Below are 18654 nucleotides of genomic sequence, written 5' to 3' on the forward strand. Positions count from 1 at the left end.
CCGACTCCGACTGTGTGTGTGTGTGAGACCATAAACTAAGGACCACGTATATCACCACCACAAACCTGACAGAACCTTTCCAAGCATTTCATCAAGCTGCTCAACTCTCTCTTCCTCGGCCAGGTGTGTAGAGTGAACGCCACGTGTGTGTGCCAGGTGTGGCCTTGCCCCCTCGTGCTCACGTCTACACAGATCTTGACCTTTATATGCTCGGCACTGACCTCTGACCCCTGGCGGGAGGCCACGAATGGGAAACCCAACCGCTCATTAAAATAATTTGCCGGCTAGTCCAGCAGTTACTGGCGTCTTAACACACTGGTACAGCACACACGCAGTCACTAATATGCTCTAACAGTCACTAGTATGCTTCAACAGTCACTAGTATGCTTCAACAGTCACTAGTATGCTTCAACAGTCACTAGTATGCTTCAACAGTCACTAGTATGCTTCAACAGTCACTAGTATGCTTCAACAGTCACTAGTTCCCATTCTCGTCCGTTTATGCGTATTTATATATCAATAAACTTATTTAAATTACAATTTTCAGTGTAACTTCTCAATTCGTCATAAGATAAGTAAACCTTGTACTGTGTCATCATTATCTCCTATATAACAGCTTAGTGCTATGTTGAACCTGCTTTCATTATAATAATTGTGCGGCCAATTCATCTATTGTATGTATAATACTCTTGATATGTAAATAAGTTTATATATTTACATATTTAGGGTGTTGTGTTCAGGCCTGAGTCCCTCTAGTACACACTATCATCTTGAGAATACTTTTAAGAAAAAATGAAAGATTTCTAATGTTCCAAAACCTTTTATTTTTCCTTTCGTGGGTGATAATGATGTGGAGAAGAGAGTCACTGCCAGCACAGCTCCACACCCTCCCTGCCAGCACAGCTCCACACCCTCCCTGCCAGCACAGCTCCACACCCTGCCAGCACAGCTCCACACCCGCCCTGCCAGCACAGCTCCACACCCTGCCAGCACAGCTCCACACCCGCCTTGCCAGCACAGCTCCACACCCGCCCTGCCAGCACAGCTCCACACCCGCCCTGCCAGCACAGCTCCACACCCGCCTTGCCAGCACAGCTCCACACCCGCCCTGCCAGCACAGCTCCACGCACACCATGCCAGCACAGCTCCACACCCGCCCTGCCAGCACAGCTCCACGCACACCATGCCAGCACAGCTCCACACCCGCCCTGCCAGCACAGCTCCACACCCACCCTGCCAGCACAGCTCCACGCACACCATGCCAGCACAGCTCCACACCCGCCCTGCCAGCACAGCTCCACACCCTCCCTGCCAGCACAGCTCCACACCCGCCCTGCCAGCACAGCTCCACACCCTTCCTGCCAGCACAGCTCCACACCCTGCCAGCACAGCTCCACACCCGCCCTGCCAGCACAGCTCCACGCACACCATGCCAGCACAGCTCCACACCCGCCCTGCCAGCACAGCTCCACACCCGCCCTGCCAGCACAGCTCCACACCCGCCCTGCCAGCACAGCTCCACACCCGCCCTGCCAGCACAGCTCCACACCCTTCCTGCCAGCACAGCTCCACACCCGCCCTGCCAGCACAGCTCCACACCCTTCCTGCCAGCACAGCTCCACACCCGCCCTGCCAGCACAGCTCCACACCCGCCCTGCCACCACAGCTCCACACCCGCCCTGCCAGCACAGCTCCACACCCGCCCTGCCAGCACAGCTCCACACCCGCCCTGCCAGCACAGCTCCACACACACCATGCCAACACAGCTCCACACCCTCCCTGCCAACACAGCTCCACACACACCATGCCAGCACAGCTCCACACCCGCCCTGCCAGCACAGCTCCACACCCGCCCTGCCAGCACAGCTCCACACCCTCCCTGCCAGCACAGCTCCACACCCGCCCTGCCAGCACAGCTCCACACCCTTCCTGCCAGCACAGCTCCACACCCTGCCAGCACAGCTCCACACCCGCCCTGCCAGCACAGCTCCACACCCTTCCTGCCAGCACAGCTCCACACCCTGCCAGCACAGCTCCACACCCGCCCTGCCAGCACAGCTCCACACCCTCCCTGCCAGCACAGCTCCACACCCGCCCTGCCAGCACAGCTCCACACCCTCCCTGCCAGCACAGCTCCACACCCGCCCTGCCAGCACAGCTCCACACCCACCCTGCCAGCACAGCTCCACACCCGCCCTGCCAGCACAGCTCCACACCCGCCCTGCCAGCACAGCTCCACACCCGCCCTGCCAGCACAGCTCCACACCCTCCCTGCCAGCACAGCTCCACACCCGCCCTGCCAGCACAGCTCCACACCCGCCCTGCCAGCACAGCTCCACACCCTGCCAGCACAGCTCCACACCCTCCCTGCCAGCACAGCTCCACACCCGCCCTGCCAGCACAGCTCCACACCCGCCCTGCCAGCACAGCTCCACACCCTGCCAGCACAGCTCCACACCCTCCCTGCCAGCACAGCTCCACACCCGCCCTGCCAGCACAGCTCCACACCCACCCTGCCAGCACAGCTCCACACCCGCCCTGCCAGCACAGCTCCACACCCGCCCTGCCAGCACAGCTCCACACCCGCCCTGCCAGCACAGCTCCACACCCGCCCTGCCAGCACAGCTCCACACCCACCCTGCCAGCACAGCTCCACACCCTGCCAGCACAGCTCCACACCCACCCTGCCAGCACAGCTCCACACCCGCCCTGCCAGCACAGCTCCACACCCACCCTGCCAGCACAGCTCCACACCCGCCCTGCCAGCACAGCTCCACACCCGCCCTGCCAGCACAGCTCCACACCCGCCCTGCCAGCACAGCTCCACACCCGCCCTGCCAGCACAGCTCCACACCCGCCCTGCCAGCACAGCTCCACACCCGCCCTGCCAGCACAGCTCCACACCCACCCTGCCAGCACAGCTCCACACCCACCCTGCCAGCACAGCTCCACACCCTGCCAGCACAGCTCCACACCCTTCCTGTTCTCCTATACTGCTCTCAATGCTGTTTTCAGGTTTCCTTTGTGTTTGTTTAACAATGTACTGCTAAATATTGTTTGATAAGTGAAGAGGTTTCGGTTATTTTTCTTTTATTTGTAAACATTGTGATTTGTTTAATAAATTGTATCATCTACTAGTTAAGAATGGCCCGGTTGATAGACACAAGCTCAGTCTTCAGGACTCTGTGGTCAGGGGACTACGAGTACCAGGAGCCTCACAGAGCGGACCATCACCAGGGAAGGCCGGCCGCTGCGGGAACACAACACTGGAAGCTGTCAGTAGGCTATGGAATTCAGTTTGCTGGAGCCGCTAAGACTTTCAGACGGCCAGACCGTCAGTACGTCACAGCTCAGGGAAATAAACGCATTTTTGCTGTGGTGGAATTGTGCAATGATGAGACTGGAGCAACGGCTGCTTCCCCAGTGTGTTATCCCCAGGCTCCTGGTGCTCGGACTGGTCCCCCAGGCTCCTGGTGCTCGGACTGGTCCCCCAGACAGCAGTCACCAGGGACTAAGGCTCGGGACCTCCCAGACAGCCGTTGTGAGGGGCAGTGCTCGCAGTGTTACCGCGGGTGGTTGAGAGGGTGTTATCATGGGTGGTGGAGCCGAGGGCTGCCATTAGCGGTAGGGCGGCGGCGGTGGCCATGACAGTAGAGGGTGTCATTAACACTCAACACGCCGACAACCCTCCCCCCCCCCCCCCGTTGAAACACCGCCTCTAGAAGGTCAGCGAAATGGGCTTATGTAACCCCCATGGGCGTGAGTCACCCATGGTTGGGCCTGTGGGAGTGGCGTGGGGGGCTGGAGGCAATGTATGGGGGGAGGCAGAGGCAGTGAGGAGGACAAGGTAGGGAGGGAATTATGGGTAGTGATGGAACAGGATTTAGGATGGTTAAGGGTGGGAAGGGGTGACCTCTGACCCGTCAGGACTCAAGGCCAGTAATGACCTAACTACTGCCTGCTGGAGACGGGCTGTCCTCCGCTGCCTCTCAACAACACTCACAGCCATCAAAACACCCCTGAAATTGTACTTCTAAATTGCCTTAAAATGTCTGTGAACAACAAAATAAGCGCGAGGTAATATCCCCGGGTCAGGCAACAGTGACCTTTCCCTCACTGTTAAAAACGTTAATATCTTCACAATAACAGCTCGCCGCCTTGATGGTGCTCAGTATTACACCGGAGCTCACACACAACAACCTCCACTCCTGCTACAACTACCGCTACCTCTACTGTCATTATGTCTACTACAATAACTACTACTTCTAGCGGCCAACTACTACATAAGAACACAAGAATATAGCCCAGTTGCCTTTATTCTTGTGTTCTTATGTTCTATTGATATTATTCTTTGTATTACTGTTTCGTTCTACTGTTAATACTACTACTTCTACCACTATTACTACCACAACTACTACTAGTGCTTGTACAACTATTAATAGTTACGACATGGTAAAATAATTGCAACGTGGAGTTCTACTAAACACACGAGGGAATCCTGAGGCTTCCACTCTGTGGTGCGAACACCCACCGCATAGGTTCAAATCCTCATCACGGCTCCTACGAATTTTCTCACTACGACTAACACTAATAACAATAAAACTACCTTAAACTAAAATCAATAATGCTCACCAATATATATAATTCTGTGTCGATGTGACCGAGTCCACACCATGTGAACCTGAGGCTTATATACCTTCTCTACAGGTGCCTCCCACATGCACCAACAGCCTGGTGTACACGCCAGAGAGTGCTAAGCGGCCCAGCAACACTCCCACAAGGGGCGGGAACCGTGCCTAAATATATTCCGGTAAAGAGGGCCCGGAGGTGCGGGTTGCAACACGGGGCCTTGAGAATGATCACGGCAATAGGGCCAAATGTTACCACGGGCTGTCATTCTTCACACGCATCGCCCAGGGTAATCTGCCTGGCCTCCCAGGTGATGGCGGCCCGTGTATGGGGCCCATGGTGAGGCTGGTGTATGGGGCCCCATGGTGAGGCTAGTGTATGGGCCCCATGGTGAGGCTGGTGTATGGGGGCCCATGGTGAGACTGGCGTGCTCAGAGACCTGCCCGCGGCCCGTGCTGGGGGACCCACACGCTGGACTACGACAACAGATACAAGGATTTCATCATAAGTTTCGTCCGTTGGAGTGCGTTGAGGCCGTGTGAGCTCCACCTGCTGACTAATCCTGGGCGGTGGGGAGGGGGTCGTCTCCCACCATAACCCTTGGATGGTGGGGGCGTTGCATAGGCCCTTATATTCACCACTACGACCCATGGGCTGTGTAGGCGGTGGTCAGGAGCAGTGGAAGGGGGGGGGGTGTCTTATCCCCTACCACGACCCCTCGATAATGTTCAGGAGGGGGGGGGGGGGAGAAGGTGGTTGTTATCTCTACCACAACCCCTGGGGGTTGAATGGGATGGTAAGGAGAGGTGGGGTCGTTTCCCCCACCACTTACTCTAATCATTATACTACAACTTCACTGGTGTTTTATTTAGAGAAAACTTTCAGATGTTATTCAGGTTTAGAAAGAGTGGCAAGTCTTCCCACTATCAATATTAATGGTAATAATGAATGCTGACATGTTATACATCTCTCTCATGTTTTATGTTACTCTCATTAATGCTGTCTCATTCGTGTTGTTTGTATCATTCATGTTTTCGGTCACACTGTCGGGCTCACTCACATTCTCTTTCACCTTCACGTTGTTGGTCTCATTCATACTTGTTGGTCTTACTCCTGTTGTCGGTCTCATTCATTGTTCGTTTCTGGAAAAGCAACAGCGAGCAGGACCCCAAGCACGCACCAAGAGGCAAGGAACCACCACTTGCATGATTGCTCTAACATCCTTCCTACGGGGTCTGACACTGTCTTATATATATATATATATATATATATATATATATATATATATATATATATATATATATATATATATATATATATATATATATATATATATGCGAACAAGCCTGAATGGTCCCCAGGACATATGCAACTGAAAACTCACACCCCAGAAGTGACTCGAACCCATACTCCCAGAAGCAACGCAACTGGTATGTACAAGACGCCTTAATCCACTTGACCATCACGACCGGACATAATGAGGTGATAGCCGAGGCTATATGAACCACCCCACCGCCGGCACTCGGATAGTTATCTTGGGCATAGCATTTTACCAAATCACCTCATTCTTTGGGGCACACGTGAGGAACACAAATGCGAACAAGCCTGAATGGTCCCCAGGACATATGCAACTGAAAACTCACACCCCAGAAGTGACTCGAACCCATACTCCCAGAAGCAACGCAACTGGTATGTACAAGACGCCTTAATCCACTTGACCATCACGACCGGACATAATGAGGTGATAGCCGAGGCTATATGAACCACCCCACCGCCGGCACTCGGATAGTTATCTTGGGCATAGCATTTTACCAAATCACCTCATTCTTTGGGGCACACGTGAGGAACACAAATGCGAACAAGCCAGAATGGTCCCACGACATATGCAACTGAAAACTCAGTTCGCATTTGTGTTCCTCACGTGTGCCCCAAAGAATGAGGTGATTTGGTAAAATGCTATGCCCAAGATAACTATCCGAGTGCCGGTGGTGGGGTGGTTCATATAGCCTCGGCTATCACCTCATTATGTCCGGTCGTGATGGTCAAGTGGATTAAGGCGTCTTGTACATACCAGTTGCGTTGCTTCTGGGAGTATGGGTTCGAGTCACTTCTGGGGTGTGAGTTTTCAGTTATATATATATATATATATATATATATATATATATATATATATATATATATATATATATATATATATATATATATATATATATATATATATATATGCTGCCTGTCCATAACAAAACAAATTATTAGATTATCCACCGCCTATCTGGAGACGAACTAGTATATAGGAATGAATATAAACATTCAGTGTCTAATTATTGACGCTGTAAATTAAGTTGTGAGATTACTGAGTCCTAATGTGTTATTGACGGTGGTGTTGTGGGGGGACTCGTCACGGTGGTGGGGTCCCGTTGATGACAATGGAAGGCGTGATTGTTAGTTCTCTTGAGGATGTGAGCACTTGGCGGTGAGAACTGTTGTGTTGACGGCGTCGGATGGTCGCTTCTGACGCTGTTGTTGCTATGTTCACGTTTTCTATGGTTAGTTGTAAGTGTAATTTGGGATGCTTGTATCTATCAGAGTTTGGCTTCCTTCAGTGATATATTGGAGATATTAAGCAAGTCATTTTGCCTAGTTGTTTTAATTATAATAACTAGTTTCCTACTAACAAGTAGTGCATTTCGACGGGTGAGTTCTTGTTTGAGGTTGATTTTGGTCGTTTGGCGTCTAAACCAATGGTTGCGATAATATTGGATAGTATCTGTAACTTGGCAGTGGATGCATAATTGATTTATGTCTTTCCTACTGTGTGATGCTTGTTAGGTACTTCCCAGTCATATTTTGGCCATTAAGATGTTTATTTTTGTTTTTATTTACAGGACATTATGCCGGACCATCAACGGGTAACGAGAGCACTCTTTCCCTCCATATGATAACATATCATACTTTCATCCACGGGATATCGCAGTGTTTTCCTCTATCAGATAACGCAAACGCTTCCTCGACGAGGCGCCCAATATGAAGGAAGGAAATACATATTACAATACATATACATATTTTATTACTGTATTGGGGTTGAACGTCAGAGGCTTCCCTCGCACTTCTCTCTATATATCTACTGGAAGATTATTTACCATTCTGAACGTGTTATGTTTGACGGCAACATTTTCTTAGTTCAGCCCAACGAACCAAAACTGTAAATAGACTGTTGATGTACATGTTCATTGATGCTGTAATATGCGTAGCGAGCGAACTTTGGCCTTCAGGTCATGAGCCTCTTATATGAGTATGTAACATTTCCAGCAACACTCAAAGAACGGATGGGTATGGGGCCCCTTACTGCTCCCTAGATGGGTATGGGGCCCCGTACTGCTCCCTAGATGGGTATGGGGCGCACTACTGCTCCCAAGGTGGGTATGGGGAGTATAGATTTAGACCAAAGTGGTGAATCTACCAGGGCCGGAGCCAGGCTCACAGGAGGACCTTAAGGGAAGGTCTTGCTCACCTGACTAGCGGAACCCACTCACAGGGTTGTGTGAACCTGTGTGTCACCACCTAAAATATAAAGCACTTAACTGAATGTAAAAAAATTCAAGGACTCTGCAAACGACGTGGCTGTGAAAAAGTTCTTTAACGACGGATCGGTTGATGCTGGAGGAGGTTGTGTGTGACAACCTGCTGGAGTGACAGCCCCGGTAACGCAGCTGCTGGGGGAGGCTGTGGAGGGCGCTGAAGGAAAAATGGTGCGTGTGTGAGGTATGGAGATCCTGGTGTTGGCCAGAAGATTGTGAGGGAAGGCGTTTACCAGTGGTGGTGGCACCGGTGTTGGGCCAAGCTTGCCAAGGGTGGCAGGTCACGACCACCTGGCCTTCCACCTGAGATGCCAAACCTGTACAACCAGGATGTACGCTTCCACAACACTTACAGTAATACATTATCTGAATCCCCTGTTTTTGTGAGTTCTTGTGCACGCGCGCGCTCAGGTGGTTACAGCCTTGGAATTCGAACACGTGCCTAATGACGGCTCTCTAGACTATATCCACTCGGCGGAAACTAGAGGTAACAAAGACACTTGGTAGGATACCATTAGGATAGTGAGTGTTCTGGTGCGTATAGTCTTAACCACACACACACACTCACATATACAGAAAACGATAAGGAAACGTGTGAAGTTCTCAATAAAAGTTTCCATTAAATATTTCAAGCTGGATCCAGATCTGCCTATAAAACTATGATTTCTAAGGAAGCGGACACGACCAGAAGAGTGACTGGGCGAAATGAAAGTGACACTGGAAGAAGGAATGAAACAATTACTTATCCGGTCCCTTAGATAGGTAATATATATAGAGTATTAACAGTAAAGAGCCCGAGGATCCAGCCTTGAGGGATCCCGTTTGCCACACATATATCCAGCCTGACACTGCTCTGACCATGACCCTTTGTTTCCTGTTCGTCAGGTATTCCCTCACCCTGAAGATGCTGTGTTCAGTTATTCCAGCTTGACTCTCCAACTTATATTCCAGCCTTTTGTGAGAGAGAAATTCAGTTTTAACAGTTTAGGAAAATATGTTTGTCGTCATATTTTCGTGTTTTGGTGGCAAATATTTCTGTCATGTTTATCTGGCCTGACGTTCCTTCTGAACCCGTGTTGTTGCTGCGTTATAATGTGTGCAGGTGCCAGATATCCTCTTCCTGATTACCTTCTTCAACACCTTGCAAGTATTGCATGTTAGTGACGCCGTTGTATAACTTAATGCTTCCTCTCTGGCTCAGTCTCGGTAGCGCAGGTGGGTTCGTTCTTGATTCACAATCACGAATACAGAGTTTGAATTCCATCCAGAAATAGCTGGATGCGTTTCGTTTTACCTACTGCCGCTGTTCACCTAGAAGTAAATAGGAACTCGAGAGCTGTATCCCGGGGAACATCAATAGTTCGGGACACTGGAAATAAGCCTAAAGCATATATTGATACACAGGTGTCTGTCTCTGGTAACAAGAATTATTAGTGGAAGATTTCCGGTCTTGAGTGTGTTCTTGACGCTGTTCTTCAGCGGATAGCACAGTACTTCTGCTGCCTCCTTCAGGAGCCATGCTGATGCCTAGACAAGCACTACAGCTGTTGTTGCCTATATACATCCTCCAGGTGTATACATCCTCCAGGTGTATACATCCTCCAGGTGTATACATCCTCCAGGTGTATACATCCTCCAGGTGTATACATCCTCCAGGTGTATACATCCTCCAGGTGTATATATGTGACCTACTCATCAACAACTGCTGGAACCTTTCGTTGAGTGCCTCACACACTTTGTTGTTTCTTACCACAACACCTCCACACCCACCACAACACCCACACACCCACCACAACACCCACACACCCACCACAACACCTCCACACCCACCACAACACCCACACACCCACCACAACACCCACACACCCACCACAACACCTCCACACCCACCACAACACCTCCACACCCACCACAACACCCACACACCCACCACAACACCCACACACCCACCACAACACCTCCACACCCACCACAACACCCACACACCCACCACAACACCTCCACACCCACCACAACACCTCCACACCCACCACAACACCCACACACCCACCACAACACCCACACACCCACCACAACACCTCCACACCCACCACAACACCTCCACACCCACCACAACACCCACACACCCACCACAACACCCACACACCCACCACAACACCTCCACACCCACCACAACACCCACACACCCACCACAACACCTCCACACCCACTACAACACCCACACACCCACCACAACACCCACACACCCACCACAACACCCACACACCCACCACAACACCTCCACACCCACTACAACACCCACACACCCACCACAACACCCACACACCCACCACAACACCCACACACCCACCACAACACCCACACACCCACCACAACACCCACACACCCACCACAACACCTCCACACCCACCACAACACCTCCACACCCACCACAACACCCACACACCCACCACAACACCCACACACCCACCACAACACCTCCACACCCACCACAACACCCACACACCCACCACAACACCTCCACACCCACTACAACACCCACCACAACACCTCCACACTCAGCAAATCTGCAAAAAATGTCCTTGTGTTTCAATTATGTGTGATCCAAGGTTGTGTCGTGACCCACGGTGAGGGAGACAGGATCTTCCCTCACAGTGTTACCTCACACTACCCACCATGAGGGAGACAAGGTCAGCCTTCATAGTGTTCCCTCACACCTGCGGTTGATAGGCCCAATAAACCTCAGGCTCATTTTGTTCTACCACAGACGTGGCCAGACATTTACAATGCTAATCAGTATATATACATTTTCTTCTGTCCTCCATGGACAGGGTGACACACACACACACACACACACACACACACACACACACACACACACACACACACACACACACACACACACACACACACACACACACACACACACACACACACACACACACACACACATACGCACACGCACACGCACACACACACACACATACACACACATACGCACACGCACACACACACACAAGAAGAGTAAGGGGAAACATGATTACTACCAACAAAATCCTCAGGGATATCGATCGGGTAGACAAGGATAAACTATTCAACACTGGTGGTACGCGAACAAGGGGACACAGGTGGAAACTGAGTACCCACATGAGCCACAGGAACGTTAGAAAGAACTTTTTCAGTGTCAGAGTAGTTAGTGGATGGAATGCATTAGGCAGTGATGTGGTGGAGGCTGACTCCATATACACAGCTTCAAATGTAGACATGGTAGAGCCCAGTAGGCTCAGGAATCTGTACATCAGTTGATTGACAGTTGAGAGGCGGGACCAAAGAGCCAGAGCTCAACTCCCGCAAGCATAACTAGGTGACTACACGGCTGGAGGGGGACAGTTTAGCAATAGGATACTCAGTCCTGCTTCACTTTCCCACGTGCTCCAGACCCGTTACAAGAGGGAAGGTTCTGGAAGCCGCCGTCGGCCCCTCAAGGCTGCCTCACCGGACTCCCAACGACCTCAGCTTCGTCTGTTTCAGACACGATCGCAGCGAATTTTGGTATTAATAAATATTCTAAAATTTAAGGGGTTTGGTGATGTTCTAATTCCTTATTGTATTACGGAATAAAGACCTTAAGTATAGTTACTTTATATTTTCTTGCATGTACGTGGGTGTTCGTGTGTGTGTGTGTGTGCACCATAAAGATGAGTGACTGCACCTCAGTACCACAAGGGTGAATGTAAAATATACCTCAGTTTACGCTGTTCGTTTATAACTGAATGAAAGTGCTTGGTATGTAGTGCTTCAGCATTGTCTAATCCCCGTTTCTACCCATAACCGGAGGCATTATGTCCAGCATCTCCCAAATAACTGACAGATACAAAAACTGTAGGAGATTAGACATAGCAGAATCCCTACATATCAAACACTCGTCCAACTATTAACATTCAGTTTAAAGTTTAGTTAAGAATTGATCACCTACAAGACCAAGATAGACGTGCTAGCTCACGTCACGTCAACTGTCCCAGCCAGCCAATGAGAGAACGAGGGTTGATTATGCGGGTCCTGAGAATAGGTCAAACCTGACCTATGACAGGGAGAGAGACGGGAGTAATCACCCGCCATCACATTACCAAGAATTTTTCCTCCTATGTCAGAAAGGAGAGCAACGAACCAAGCTGAAATAATGAATACAGGCTGACTGTATATATATATACTGTATATATATATATATATATATATATATATATATATATATATATATATATATATATATATATATATATATATTTTATTAAATATGACCGAAAAATTTTCGGTCATATTTAATAAAATATGTCTACAGGAAAGACTGCTACCAAAATATACTAATATATATATATATATATATATATATATATATATATATATATATATATATATATATATATATATATATATACATTTTTGTCTTGCCCGGGAGATCCATTTTTACAACTATGAACTCTAATGACTCCTCAAGGATTGGAACCCAGGCGGCCAGAGTGATGCCACTGGCACTCTAGTATCGTAACTACTACATCAGCCATAGTCTGAAGTGCAGGAAGGTTCAGAGTGTTATAATTCATTTAATTAATCGGGAACTTATTTTTAAGGCCAATACTGTCGTAATAGAAAATAGAAGCGGCTCGCGGAATTGACATTCTGTCCCGTTTTCTGTTAGTGGATCCTCTGGTAGGTTAGGTTAATGAACTTTAGTACAACAGTTTCTTGATGTTGAGAATTAATTTGATTTTCTTTTTCACTTAAATGACAGATTTTTTGTATGAATCTTCTTAACTATTTATTGATTTTTTTTGTTCAGTAATTGTGTTCAGTTTTGCAATTGGAGTATTATCTCCATGATGTCTTTTTTGACAAATATATTGAAGATGCGAGTCTTTTTTCTCTGATATTACTCTTCCTCACACACACACACACAGCTCCATGTAGCCCCAGCATAGAGTCCATATCTAGTCAAGCATAAGACTAAATTGGAAAAAGTTCATAGGTTTGCCACCAGACTAGTACCCGGGCTGAGAGGTATGAGCTACGAGGAGAGACTATGGGAATTAAACCTCACGTCGCTAGAAGACAGAAGAGTTAGGGGAATATGATCACCACGTACAAGATTCTCAGAAATTGATAGGGTAGATAAAGACAGGCTATTTAACACAAGGGGAACACGCACAAGGGGACACAGGTGGAAACTGAGTGCCCAAATGAGCCACAGAGATATTAGAAAGAACTTTTTTAGTGTCAGAGTAGTTGACAAATGGAATGCATTAGGCAGTGATGTGGTGGAGGCTGACTCCATACACAGTTTCAAGTGGAGATATGATGGAGCCCAGTAGGCTCAGGAACCTGTACACCAGTTGATTGACGGTTGAGAGGCGGGACCAAAGAACCAGAGCTCAACCCTTGCAAGTACAAATAGGTGAGTACACACACACACATATATATAAATATATATCAGCTGGCGCTGTAAAGTGTAGACATTATCCTGGCAGTCAACAAAACACTGCGGCACTTACAGTCGGCATGAAACTTACAGAAAGTGAAATTAGTAAGACCAAGGACGTGTGGTGGGCGTCGACCACTGCGCCACCCCAGCCAGAGGCGGCCTCACGCACACACACACAGCTCAACCCCCGCAAGCACAGATAGGTGAGTACACGCACACACACCCAGGAAGCAGCCCGTAACAGGTATCTAACTCCCAGGTACCTATTTACTGCTAGGTAACAGGGGCATCAGGGCGAAAGAAACTTTGCCCATTTGTTTCTGCCTGGTCCGGGGTCTGGTGTGTGTGTGTGTGTGTTAAAGAGAAATGTATGTAGTAGATATAATAGAGGAAAAAATAGGTCTGGAGTTAGTACATTAGACAACCGACGGTTAGAAAGGCGGGGTCCAAGAGCTAACAGCTTGATCCTGCTGGCACAAATAGGTAAATACATCCCTTCCCTCACCCAAACACGCCCAACCACCTCTCACTCGCTCTCCATTTGAGACCACTAATAAGGGGCAATTTCTACACATAGTCACTATTTCTGTGTTTTACACAGGACCTTCAACGTTGCTGGCACCTATCATGACCATTATAAAAGTTGGCCGCGGATCCCAGGTCACGCTCAGTAATACTATGGACTTACATCACCGAAAATACACAGAGATAAAAAGTTGTAACAAAAGGAAAGGCGAAGGTATAGTTGGGTGTGGGACCCTGGTGGTGGTGGTGGTGGTGACGAGATATGTTGTCTCTATCATATTCCTGTCTGGGTCTTCTGTCATTTGGTGGGGGGATTATATATGACTACTACCATATGTTCCCCCCTCCCCCAATTGCTATGGTACCTGCTATGTATTCACTGAAACCGTCACAGCCCTGGATAACCACCTTTTCAAAACTCCATTCTCTTTGTATCAGCAGAGCTACTCCATCTCCACCTCTTCCTTCCCTCTCTTTCCTAATTCATAGTATTCCTGTGGAAACACTGCATTTGTTATGGTTTTCCATCTGGGGTTCTATTATATCTGGGTTTTCATCTCGTGCCGATTCTCCAAGTTCACTGGATTTGTTTGTAATCCCATCTACATTTGTATACATTGCGTCGAAGCTCACTTTTTCTTCTCCACCCTGATAGTCTTTCTGCTGATGAAGGAAGTCGTTCCATAGGTGTGGGGATTTGTGAGTTGATTAACAGTGTCTCAGAGGATTCTGGGGCGAGGGGTGAGGGATCAAGGGAGGGGGGACAGTGAGGGTATGGGGTGAGGAGTGACAGGGAGTGTATGGGGTGATAGGGGAGTAGGGATAGAGAGGGAAAGGGGTGAGAGGGGACGTGAGATGGAGAGGGTATGGGGTGAGGGGAAAGGGGGTACAGGTAGGGTATGGGGGTTAGGGGGTAATGAGGGGACAGGGAGGGTATATGGTGAATGGTGAGGGAGGGTTGAATGAGAATTTGAATGGGGACAAGGGAGGGTTCAGAGTAAGATCGAGGGTTTCTATGGGGAGGAAGGTGAGGGTGTTTTGTCCTCTCCTCTGGTGTTTCTGGGGTGCTGGTTGGGAGTTTCCCACTCCCCTCCGGGACTGTTGAGTTTGTGGTTGTGGTTCCTGGTTCTCTCTCTCCCCCCCCCTCCCCCACCTTCCCTGCGCTTCCTCCTTGCTTCTGCTGCCCTTACTCTCTCTTCCTTCATCATGTCCCTCTGGAGGAATACTTCCCTTTATCCTCTCACAGAGAACAGATGGTTCTTCTTTCATAGAATTGCCTCCTTCATGATCTCGTTTGTAAACACTATCGATCAGGCGATCTCTGTCCTTGTTTTACCAGCCTAACAAGTAAACCTCTATGGTTTTTTCAGCCCCTTCCATCTGTAACCCCTATGGGATCTCTTTCACTGCTTCATTCCTTACCATTCCATTCTGTCTTACTGGAGCCTTCCTGTTCTTTAATGCCCACTACTACCACGGATCTTTTCCTCTCCAGCAGCTGACTAGTGCACCTTGCTGCTTCCTGTGAGGTAGCTGCTTGCATGTGTACTCACCTAGTTGTGTTTGCGGGGGTTGAGCTCTGGCTCTTTGGTCCCGCCTCTCAACCGTCAATCAACAGGTGTACAGATTCCTGAGCCTATCGGGCTCTGTCATATCTACACTTGAAACTGTGTATGGAGTCAGCCTCCACCACATCACCCCCTAATACATTCCATTTAATGTGTGTGTGTGTGTGTGTGTGTGTGTGTGTGTGTGTGTGTGTGTGTGTGTGTGTGTGTGTGTGTGTGTGTGTGTGTGTGTGTGTGTGTGTGTGTGTGTGTGTGTGTGTGTGTGTGTGTGTGTGTGTGTGTGTGTGTGTGTGTGTGTGTGTGTGTGTGTGTGTGTGTGTGGCTTAAATGACACATCCCGTCAAGAGTTTCTCATCTAACGTTAAACGATTGTCTTGCCTTATTAGAGTGGTAACTGCAGGAAGTGACGGTTTACGTCCTAATAACATAATGTCAACACTTTATGCCACACAACCCGCGCCTGTTGGTGCCGGTGCCAGTCAGAGCCAGCTGGTGCCTGGAGACCAAGTATTGCCACAGTACGAGTCTGGCATTGTAAAACATCTTTCTTAAGGAGTTATCATTAAATGTAATTATATTATGCAAGTGGCTTCTTTTAGCATTTTACTTTTTTTTAATAATACTGTGTTTGTAACAAGTAGTGAGAGTTACAGCATGTACCACTATCACCATCACCACAGGTCTCCTTCACTATCACCACCACCACGAGGCTCGCCATCACTATCACCACAGGACTCCTTCACTATCACCATCACCACCACCACGAGGCTCGCCATCACTATCACCACAGGACTCCTTCACTATCACCATCACCACCACCACGAGGCTCGCCATCACTATCACCACAGGACTCCTTCACTATCACCATCACCACCACCACGAGGCTCGCCATCACTATCACCACAGGACTCCTTCACTATCACCATCACCACCACCACGAGGCTCGCCATCACTATCACCACAGGACTCCTTCACTATCACCATCACCACCACCACGAGGCTCGCCATCACTATCACCACAGGACTCCTTCACTATCACCATCACCACCACCACGAGGCGCACCATCACCATCACCAGTACACAAGAGAGGACGTCTCAGCTCACTGTCTTCCTCACTATCCCAGCGTTCCTCAAACTCTACATCAAAACTCATAGTTCATAACAAAAATATAATAAACAATAGTCAAACGCAACAACCTTTCTGACCGCCAAGTTTTAGGTCATCCCGTATAAAAACGAGAGTATCGAAGTCCGATCTATCATACGCTGCGATGTTCTTTTGTTCAGCCCCGCCGGCCCGCACTCCCCGGAACTATTTCTGACCTTATTGATCAATCTAACCTTGTGTTTTGGGTCACTTGACTTGTAAATGTTTTGCGCTGCGGGGAAATGCAAAGGATATCACGAAGGACTTTTTTGGTATATTTAGATTAATGCGTTTTGTCAGATCGCGCCACTAGTTCGACTTGATGTTTACGGTTTTGCCTTTGTGTATAAACGTTTAGATTTCATGACTTTGTGCCTTCGATGATGTCAACAACTAGTTTTGGGGTTTCTTTCTAAGAACTATACATAACTTGACGTTGCAATTGCAGAAGCTAATATCACGCAACGTCCGCTGGGGCATCAATGAAGACCTTTCGTAGCCCTTGGAGTATATTTTTTTCCTACAGCTCACAAGATTGGCATGTGGTGTACCGCTCACGAGATGAGTACGGTACACTATCACTATCTTGTATTGTGATTTGTGTATATGTACTCACTGAATTTGTGCGCCCCTTGAGGGACTTGAAGTTGGGGGGGGGGGGGTAGAAATAGCCTAAGCTACTCTATCCCTTTGAGATGTATTTTTGTATTGTCTCAATAAACATACTTGAACTTGAAGTGGACGTTAATGTTTTTTCAGCAGCTTTATTTCCTTAGTTTCCGAGCTGTTTTCTTTACCGTGTATGTTGTAATAAACTATTCCTATATTTACAGTTGTTTCTCCCTGTGAAGATTATTAAACAATGGTGATTATAAGGGCGCGGAAGTTTAGCCTGGCCAGGGCCGCCAGCAGCCCTTGGGCCCGCCCCGGCAGCACCCAGTCTTTAATTTGGCACCTTTGTGGGACCTTGGTATAAGCCTAACATGTATATATACACTGGCTGCCTGTCCCTCTACACAATGAATTATTATTACCTATTATTTTATCATTTAATTTAAATATTAAATAAAATAACTTATTTAATTATTATAGTAAGTACTTAATAATTTAATAATCAGTAGTAAGTACATAAAATGATTAAAAAGTACAGTTTAGTCATAGGAGATTCCTAGATTGGAATTCACTACCAAATTTCAATATATCCAAGTATTTTTAGTGTGAAATGTTGTTATTATATGCATAAATTGTTGTTTTAATAATATTACGCTTAACCACTTGGGCTGGACGGTAGAGCGACGGTCTCGTTTTTTACAGGTCTGCGTTCTATCCCCGACCGCCCAAGAGGTTGGGCACCATTCCTTTCCCCCAGTTCCATTCCAAATCCGTATCCTGATGCCTTCTTCCGAGTGCTATATAGTCGTAATGGCTTGGCGCTTTCACTTGATAGTTCCCCCCCCTCCTTGAATAATATTACGAGAGCAGTATTTACGGGCTATTCATGCCCGTGCCACATCTTGGGTGGCTTAATCTTCATCAATCGAGAGCAGTACGTCCTAACCAGACATTATATGATGATATCCTAAACAGTTGATAAATAAAAGTAATTGCGGAACTCCAGTTATCTAATACTTATCATAAATGGTATAAAACCTTATCATAAGCCAAGGGATTTGTAGATCAGTGTTTAAAAGGGAATTTAGAAGTAATAATAACACAGCTGATGCCATCTG

General features: G+C 48.2%; 1 protein-coding gene across 1 annotated transcript; it reads left to right on the forward strand.

The window, feature by feature from the left end:
- Nucleotides 1–848: 848 nt before the first annotated feature.
- LOC138359108 (mucin-2-like) lies at nt 849–3050 on the forward strand. The gene has a single exon (XM_069317817.1). It carries the CDS (start codon nt 849–851, stop codon nt 3048–3050), a length of 2202 nt encoding a protein of 733 aa, XP_069173918.1.
- The last annotated feature ends 15604 nt before the right edge of the window (nt 3051–18654 follow it).

The sequence above is a fragment of the Procambarus clarkii genome, chromosome 89 (assembly GCF_040958095.1).
Source record: "Procambarus clarkii isolate CNS0578487 chromosome 89, FALCON_Pclarkii_2.0, whole genome shotgun sequence".
NCBI classification, from domain to species: Eukaryota; Metazoa; Arthropoda; class Malacostraca; order Decapoda; family Cambaridae; genus Procambarus; species Procambarus clarkii.